This window comes from Monomorium pharaonis, chromosome 3, assembly GCF_013373865.1.
Source record: "Monomorium pharaonis isolate MP-MQ-018 chromosome 3, ASM1337386v2, whole genome shotgun sequence".
NCBI classification, from domain to species: Eukaryota; Metazoa; Arthropoda; class Insecta; order Hymenoptera; family Formicidae; genus Monomorium; species Monomorium pharaonis.
This window is the reverse complement of record NC_050469.1, coordinates 6,337,248-6,346,761: the sequence shown is the minus strand read 5'-3', so window position 1 is coordinate 6,346,761 and position 9,514 is coordinate 6,337,248. Positions and strand designations below refer to the sequence as shown.

Here is a 9,514-nt window from a genome sequence, read left to right as displayed (position 1 = left end):
TAAAACATTCCTCAGACATCGTACTATCAAAAAACACAAAGATCCGATTTTGGTGCTAACTGCATAATGTCAAAATTAATTTGTTTATTCCGCGAGCGCGCTCGACGCGCTCTAAAGTTCGTTCCCCCATCGTCAAAAAATTTGGTGCTCGCAAGATTATTATACTAAAACATTCCTCAGACATCGTACTATTAAAAAACACAAAGATCCGATTTTAGTGCTAACTGCATAATGCCGAAATTAATTTGGTTATCCCGCAAGCGCGCTCGGCGCGCTATAAAGTCCGTTTCCCCATCGTCAAAAAATTTGGTGCTCGCCAGATTATTATACTAAAACATTCCTCAGACATCGTACTATTAAAAAACACAAAGATCCGATTTTAGTGCTAACTGCATAATGCCGAAATTAATTTGTTTATCCCGCAAGCGCGCTCGGCGCGCTATAAAGTCCGTTTCCCCATCGTCAAAAAATTTGGTGCTCGCCAGATTATTAGACTAAAATATTCCTCAGACATCGTACTATCAAAAAACACAAAGATCCGATTTTGGTGCTAACTGCATAATGTCAAAATTAATTTGTTTATCCCGCGAGCGCGCTCGACGCGCTCTAAAGTTCGTTCCCCCATCGTCAAAAAATTTGGTGCTCGCAAGATTATTATACTAAAACATTCCTCAGACATCGTACTATCAAAAAACACAAAGATCCGATTTTGGTGCTAACTGCATAATGTCAAAATTAATTTGTTTATCCCGCGAGCGCGCTCGACGCGCTCTAAAGTTCGTTCCCCCATCGTCAAAAAATTTGGTGCTCGCAAGATTATTATACTAAAACATTCCTCAGACATCGTACTATCAAAAAACACAAAGATCCGATTTTGGTGCTAACTGCATAATGTCAAAATTAATTTGTTTATCCCGCGAGCGCGCGCGCCGCGCTCTAAAGTCCGTTTTCCCATCAAAAAATTTGGTGCTCGCAAGATTATTATACTAAAACATTCCTCAGACATCGTACTATTAAAAAACACAAAGATCCGATTTTAGTGCTAACTGCATAATGCCGAAATTAATTTGTTTATCCCGCAAGCGCGCTCGGCGCGCTATAAAGTCCGTTTCCCCATCGTCAAAAAATTTGGTGCTCGCCAGATTATTAGACTAAAACATTCCTCAGACATCGTACTATCAAAAAACACAAAGATCCGATTTTGGTGCTAACTGCATAATGTCAAAATTAATTTGTTTATCCCGCGAGCGCGCGCGCCGCGCTCTAAAGTCCGTTTTCCCATCAAAAAATTTGGTGCTCGCAAGATTATTATACTAAAACATTCCTCAGACATCGTACTATTAAAAAACACAAAGATCCGATTTTAGTGCTAACTGCATAATGCCGAAATTAATTTGTTTATCCCGCAAGCGCGCTCGGCGCGCTATAAAGTCCGTTTCCCCATCGTCAAAAAATTTGGTGCTCGCCAGATTATTATACTAAAACATTCCTCAGACATCGTACTATTAAAAAACACAAAGATCCGATTTTAGTGCTAACTGCATAATGCCGAAATTAATTTGTTTATCCCGCAAGCGCGCTCGGCGCGCTATAAAGTCCGTTTCCCCATCGTCAAAAAATTTGGTGCTCGCCAGATTATTAGACTAAAATATTCCTCAGACATCGTACTATCAAAAAACACAAAGATCCGATTTTGGTGCTAACTGCATAATGTCAAAATTAATTTGTTTATCCCGCGAGCGCGCTCGACGCGCTCTAAAGTTCGTTCCCCCATCGTCAAAAAATTTGGTGCTCGCAAGATTATTATACTAAAACATTCCTCAGACATCGTACTATCAAAAAACACAAAGATCCGATTTTGGTGCTAACTGCATAATGTCAAAATTAATTTGTTTATTCCGCGAGCGCGCTCGACGCGCTCTAAAGTTCGTTCCCCCATCGTCAAAAAATTTGGTGCTCGCAAGATTATTATACTAAAACATTCCTCAGACATCGTACTATTAAAAAACACAAAGATCCGATTTTAGTGCTAACTGCATAATGCCGAAATTAATTTGGTTATCCCGCAAGCGCGCTCGGCGCGCTATAAAGTCCGTTTCCCCATCGTCAAAAAATTTGGTGCTCGCCAGATTATTATACTAAAACATTCCTCAGACATCGTACTATTAAAAAACACAAAGATCCGATTTTAGTGCTAACTGCATAATGCCGAAATTAATTTGTTTATCCCGCAAGCGCGCTCGGCGCGCTATAAAGTCCGTTTCCCCATCGTCAAAAAATTTGGTGCTCGCCAGATTATTAGACTAAAATATTCCTCAGACATCGTACTATCAAAAAACACAAAGATCCGATTTTGGTGCTAACTGCATAATGTCAAAATTAATTTGTTTATCCCGCGAGCGCGCTCGACGCGCTCTAAAGTTCGTTCCCCCATCGTCAAAAAATTTGGTGCTCGCAAGATTATTATACTAAAACATTCCTCAGACATCGTACTATCAAAAAACACAAAGATCCGATTTTGGTGCTAACTGCATAATGTCAAAATTAATTTGTTTATCCCGCGAGCGCGCTCGACGCGCTCTAAAGTTCGTTCCCCCATCGTCAAAAAATTTGGTGCTCGCAAGATTATTATACTAAAACATTCCTCAGACATCGTACTATCAAAAAACACAAAGATCCGATTTTGGTGCTAACTGCATAATGTCAAAATTAATTTGTTTATCCCGCGAGCGCGCGCGCCGCGCTCTAAAGTCCGTTTTCCCATCAAAAAATTTGGTGCTCGCAAGATTATTATACTAAAACATTCCTCAGACATCGTACTATTAAAAAACACAAAGATCCGATTTTAGTGCTAACTGCATAATGCCGAAATTAATTTGTTTATCCCGCAAGCGCGCTCGGCGCGCTATAAAGTCCGTTTCCCCATCGTCAAAAAATTTGGTGCTCGCCAGATTATTATACTAAAACATTCCTCAGACATCGTACTATTAAAAAACACAAAGATCCGATTTTAGTGCTAACTGCATAATGCCGAAATTAATTTGTTTATCCCGCAAGCGCGCTCGGCGCGCTATAAAGTCCGTTTCCCCATCGTCAAAAAATTTGGTGCTCGCCAGATTATTAGACTAAAATATTCCTCAGACATCGTACTATCAAAAAACACAAAGATCCGATTTTGGTGCTAACTGCATAATGTCAAAATTAATTTGTTTATCCCGCGAGCGCGCTCGACGCGCTCTAAAGTTCGTTCCCCCATCGTCAAAAAATTTGGTGCTCGCAAGATTATTATACTAAAACATTCCTCAGACATCGTACTATTAAAAAACACAAAGATCCGATTTTAGTGCTAACTGCATAATGCCGAAATTAATTTGTTTATCCCGCAAGCGCGCTCGGCGCGCTATAAAGTCCGTTTCCCCATCGTCAAAAAATTTGGTGCTCGCCAGATTATTATACTAAAACATTCCTCAGACATCGTACTATTAAAAAACACAAAGATCCGATTTTAGTGCTAACTGCATAATGCCGAAATTAATTTGTTTATCCCGCAAGCGCGCTCGGCGCGCTCTAAAGTCCGTCAGCTGACGAGGGAAATCGATATATTGATTTTTCTGAATAAAGCTCGCGTTCACACATGCGAGCTCGCATTCGCTCTTAACAATATGTTAAAGATTTTTGCTTGGGATATTTCTCTGTTTCGCTGCTGCGGCGAAACATTAAGGTTGAACAGTTGATAAACGTGTAAGGCTACCGATTTCTTTGTGATGCCGCTGCCCCTTTCTGGCGCGACGTCGCGACGCGTCGGCTAGATGCAACGGAATTACGGCGGTGAAAACGAAAGAATAGCTAATTTTTTCGTTAGCTCCTCTTTTGTAAAATCTGTAAGTAGGCGGAGTTATAAGGACATAAGGACCATTTGCGATAGTCCTTCTTTCTCAGTTTGGTGTTGGACTCTGTAGCGTGTACTTCGTTCTTCCAGTTCAAAAATGATGAACCCGTCAACAAGTAATACGACAGGTAATATATATCATGTATTAATAATGGTATTTCTCTCTCTCTCCCTCTCCCTCTCTCTCTCTCTCTCTCTCTCTCTCTCTCTCTCTCTCTCTCTCTCTCTCTCTCTCTCTCTCTCTCTCTCTCTCTCTCTCTCTCTCTCTCTCTCTCTCTCTCTGCGCGCGTGCGTGCGTGCGTGCGTGCGTGTGTGTGTGTGTGTGTGTGTGTGTGTGTGTGTGTTTCTCTCTCTTCCCTCTCTTTCTCACTGTTGATTTAATTAATTATTGAATACGTAAATACCGTGCATAAAAATATTAATAAAAATTTGAATGTTATTTTGAGCAATGAGCCAAATCGGATTTTGTATTTTGAAATTAATATAACCGTTTATTCAGATTTTAATATTATAAGAAACGTTTCGATCTACTTCAGACCATTCTCAATGCTATGTGTACAAAATAGTTAAAAGTAAATGTTAATATGATTAAGGATGTATATTTAAATTTCTTGGAAAGTTTTTTTTTGTGAATAAGAAAATAATTTTTCATAAGAAAATCATTTTTCTATTCTGATTGATGTCAATATTTAGTTACATTAATTTCAACATTAAAAATCCGGTTTGGCTCGTAGTCTACAATTACATTTAAATTTTGATATAATTTGAGTTTTATTATCTTATTATTATTATTAGAATTTTAATATTAAATTAACGTGTACAATTAGACAGCAATTTAATTTTTGTTTTCTATTGTTTTTGCCTTATTATGTCTATAAGGAGTAAGTTAATTAAAATGCATGATATTAAAATTCGACTTATAGAGCCAATGAATAAAGAAATTAGCATTCTGTTCGATTTTTGCACATTTCTTTTTATATTGAATATTTTTTACTTTTGACTAGATTAAATTATAAGTTGGTTCTACTACCACACAATGAATGTAAAAATGACAGCATCACCGTAGAGAAGATTGTTAACACATATTTTGATAGCGTACATTATATTATATATTATATAATTTGTGGACATGTGTCATATGCGCGTAAATGTGTACGTAACATTATGCGCATCATATCACAAGCGCGCGTGTGTGTGCATTTATATGATATATTAAATATAATGTGGGCAAACGGAACCCTAAATAAACAAATTAGCTAATTATTAAATTATAATTTTAATTTGGTCAAAGACATTAATAAAAATATTAGTTAATATTAGTTAATGTAATTATTATACAAAATATTGGATTTTACTTAATAGATTTTACATGAATAAAAAATTCATTTAAAAAATTGTTTAATAATTTCTTTGCTTTTCTACATTTTATTTGAATTGCTTATATTGTAGGCGTTCTAAAAAGACGTCCTGGTAGAGCCGCATTAAAGCGCTCTCGACAGAAGTGTAGAGATAGGCGTAAAGAGAGACAACTTTTAGGTCAAAGAAAACTATGTCGACGTGGTGTGCAGCAGTCACAAACGTCAGGGCAACAGGAGTCAGGGCAGCAGCAAGAGCCAGGGCAGCAGCAAGAGTCAGAGCAGCAGCAAGAGTCAGGGCAACAGCAAGAATTAGGACAGGAGTCAGAGCAAGCACAACAGCAGCAACAATTACAAAATGTAATAATATTATATATATATATATTCTTTTTAATATTAATAGGTAATTCAAAGGTAGTTAAAAAATTTTTTAATTTTTGATTCTTTTTTTTCTAATTTGAATAACTATTGTATGCAACAACAGCAGCAGTCTTCACAACAGTCACAGCAGCGCATTATAGAAATACGCAATCAAATAATGGCATTAAGACGGGAACTTCAGCAGGAGCAGCAAAATGCAGGAGGTCCTAATTATTATCGTGGACGCGGTGGTGGTCATATTTATATTCGTGGTCGTGGTCGTGGTCGTGGTCGTGGTCGTGGTCGTGGTCGTGGTCGCGGTCGTGGTCGTGGTCGTGGTCGTGGCGACACAATTATCATTTATCAAAAGGAGGCTAGTTTTTATTTTTGAACACTTATTTTTATGTAACAACACATGTTTATAAAATTAAAATTATTAAAATGTAACAATTTATAAAAATAAAATTATTAAAATGTAATTGTATGTTTTTTATAAACATTTTAAAATTTAGAGTAGAATTGTAAAAGCTGTTTTGTAAAAAAAAATATATATGAAACTTTTTACAAAAGATACAAACTAATATTTTTTAGAGCAAGAGATAGCCATATATTTTTATTCCCGTTATATATACTTGTAAAATTTTTTAGTTTTTTAATTTTTTTTTTATACTTTGCTAATTTATTCTTGATAATATGACTTAATAATTTGAGCTTATGTTAGACGGTTTATCATTTGTGGAAATTCATAGTATTATGATATTAATTAATAGGAAAGATAATAAAAAGGTATAAATATACACATTTATTTTATTTATTTGTATACTTTATTTTCCTTTTATACATTACATACAGAGTAATTATATTACATACAGAGTAAGCAAGTAAATTAATATGGCAGTTCCACGCTCCTACACAGTTATGCGTGAACGCTCAGTTATATATAAAAATATCTCTTGAAAATTGCTGATCACTGTGCAAATTATATAAATAATATAGACACGTTATTTATATATTTAATAGAGAAATGATATATCAAATAATATCAAATATGACATAATATGCAAATAATTATATGCTCATTATATAAATTATAAATATTGTTATAAATTGAAATTAATTTTTTAATATAAAAAGATTGTTTATTATAAAATATTAAAATATATGTATAAAAATATTTACACTCGTAAAAATTATATTACATACTACACTTATTTATATAAATAATTTTATATCAATAAAAACATGAAATATAAACGTGAAATATATAATTTAATAAATATATTATTTGAAAACAATATAAATGAATTTATAAAACACAATGATTTAGCCCTTTTCATTGAGAATATTTTCAATTATAAATGTTACTATAGGTTTTCTTATCTTGTCCAGATAATTATGATTGCATAGTAACTATTGCAGTTCACAATATGAATTTCACTTGTAAATATTACGCGAATGCTAATTCAACAAATAGCCTTACAGAAACGTAATACTGGCAGTATTAAATTTGCCAGTAATTATTTTGAGTATTAAAGAAACTGTTTTTAGTGTTAGCAACGATCCAAAAAACATTTTCAGAATCTGACTTAACTTTGTGATTTGAAGCTTGCTCTCTTTCCTTGGGACAAATATTATCTTCCCGAGAAGAAAAACTTAACGGAGCTTTTCTCCTGCTAGCGAGGCTTTTCGGCGGGCCTATATTAAGGAGAGCGCGGGTCGATAGATAGATTCTCTCTTGATTGTAAGTATTAGACACGGGGACCATAATAAAGAGACTGCAAGACTGATACGTTTGACTTTGACATTGCCTACAGACATATTTACTCCTTTCGTTTCTCTTACTCAGGCCTACATTAGTATTTTTAATACTCAAAATAAGTAATAAATACTGGTAAATTTAATACTGCCATGCTGTAAAAGTAATTTCTCAATAATAAATAAACAGAAAAAAATTGATAATAATGGCAGTTCACGATTTCACAAGATTATTCTGCGAACGCATTATCTTTTTGTTGCATTTTAAATATGCATTATATTTATTACTTGCTGTATGTGATCAATCGTTCACGCTCTCATACGATCATTGCGTGAACGCATTTATATTCTAACATATACATTGGTAATGTACATAATTTTTAAAAATTATTATTTTATGTTATTATTTTATATATCGCTTATAACGAGAGAGATTTATGTAAAAAATTGTAAAGAATTATTTAATATTAACTTTTTCTAAAATTACTGTGCAATATATAAAATAATATGTGGACTAGACAAATAATTATCATTTAAAATTTGTTCTGCATCTTTGCAATCATCATATTTTATCCATTTCTTACGTCGATAACTAATGGCAGTGTAGTGACCAATATCTTGATTCGTTGAATGCCTAGTTTGCTTTGCAGGTGATTTAAAATTAATTATTCCAGCGAGATTATATTCATCCGTCATGAAAGAAAATTTGATTTTCTTTGGTATATGTTTTAATTGGACAGCATATTGTTCTCCATCACCAGAAGTGGAATATATTTCCATTAAGATAAATCGTCCTGAAAGTAAAAAAAACATTTTGATTATTATAATTTTTTATATAATGTGAAAATAGCAATATAAAATATAATAAAAAATACAATATATCTAATTATTATTTAAAAAACCAGTACATATGTTAAATACATTAATAAAGATTCTGTCAAAACTTGAGACTATTCTTTGTAAAACTTTTTTTTTAAGTAAAAGTTATTGAGTTATACAATCTTAAATTTATAATTAATAAATAAAATTGTTGTTTATTAAATTGTATTACTTTTAAAATCACTTAATTTAAATCTAGTTTTTAACAGAAAATTATATTGCAAATTGAATTTTTGCATCATGCACATATATATATATTTATTTTTAAAACATTCTCAATAAGCAATAATAAATTTCAAATATAATGAAATGTCTTCAAAATTAAATGACTTGAAAATTTATAATATATATTATACATTATTCTAAAATGCGTAATAATAAATATACTACATACCTATGTCAGAAATTGTCGTACTCTCTAATCCATTACAATTTGGTTGAATACAAGAACGAAATCCTTGAATTGTAATGTCCTTTTCGATTTTATTAATATTATTTCCTAATAATGCTTCCAGTGAAACTTGCACTAATGGCAATGTTTTTAATCTCTCTGGACAACCTTTTTCACATTTGGATATTTCCTTGAATGATGGATATTTCTGAAACAAATTTCTACACAAAAAGCCAATTGATACTTCACAATTAATAAGGATACAATTGTTTGGCAATACTTTGCTTGGAAATATATGTTTTAAAATTTTCGCACGAAGTTTATACGATGATTTTTTTATACCACAAGATACCACTTCATTAATTAATTCAAAAAAATTAAAATCTGTTTTACTACGTATAAGAAGTTTAATAGCCTCTGTATCAAAATAGGCAGCAATAAATAATTGTAAAACACTGTCAAATGCACAAGTGTTTGTTAATGAATAACTATTCTTTTCAATTTTAACAGGTTTTAAGGATACATTATTTCCATTTCTTATTATTGGTATCTTATGTATATTAGTATCTAATAAAAATTCATTCTGTATACTACCCTTTTGTAAATATCTTCCTTTAGATTGGGAGTCCGCTGCAGCCAAACCCCTCCAATCTTCAACTTCTTTTGTTGCAATTATATCTTGAAGATTATTTAAATTATGGCAGTCCATGCATAATCGTTCCTGTCCATATCCTTCCTCTCCAACTGGAATGGAACATCCTTCCAGTGCGTGGACAAATTTTTGGCACACATAACATGTATGTCCACCAGTTGGTTCGTGCTCGTTTTCACAAGCTGGACATTTTTTCTCGTTTCTTAAATTAATTTTTTTGGTATTGTCATTAT

The 9,514-nt window shown here is 33.1% G+C and overlaps 2 protein-coding genes across 2 annotated transcripts in view; one reads left to right on the top strand and one right to left on the bottom strand.

Moving 5' to 3' along the window:
- LOC105834560 (very long-chain-fatty-acid--CoA ligase bubblegum) overlaps positions 1-9,514 on the bottom strand; it is a 34,035-nt gene that overhangs the window by 2,548 nt on the left and 21,973 nt on the right. The gene's annotated exons all lie outside the window — the stretch shown is intronic.
- On the top strand, positions 3,583-6,062 carry LOC118644721 (uncharacterized protein DDB_G0285291-like). Its single transcript, XM_036283916.1, has 3 exons — positions 3,583-4,017; positions 5,426-5,604; positions 5,729-6,062. The coding sequence occupies exons 1-3, from the start codon at positions 3,987-3,989 to the stop codon at positions 5,993-5,995; spliced, it is 477 nt and encodes a 158-aa protein (XP_036139809.1). The 5' UTR covers positions 3,583-3,986; the 3' UTR covers positions 5,996-6,062.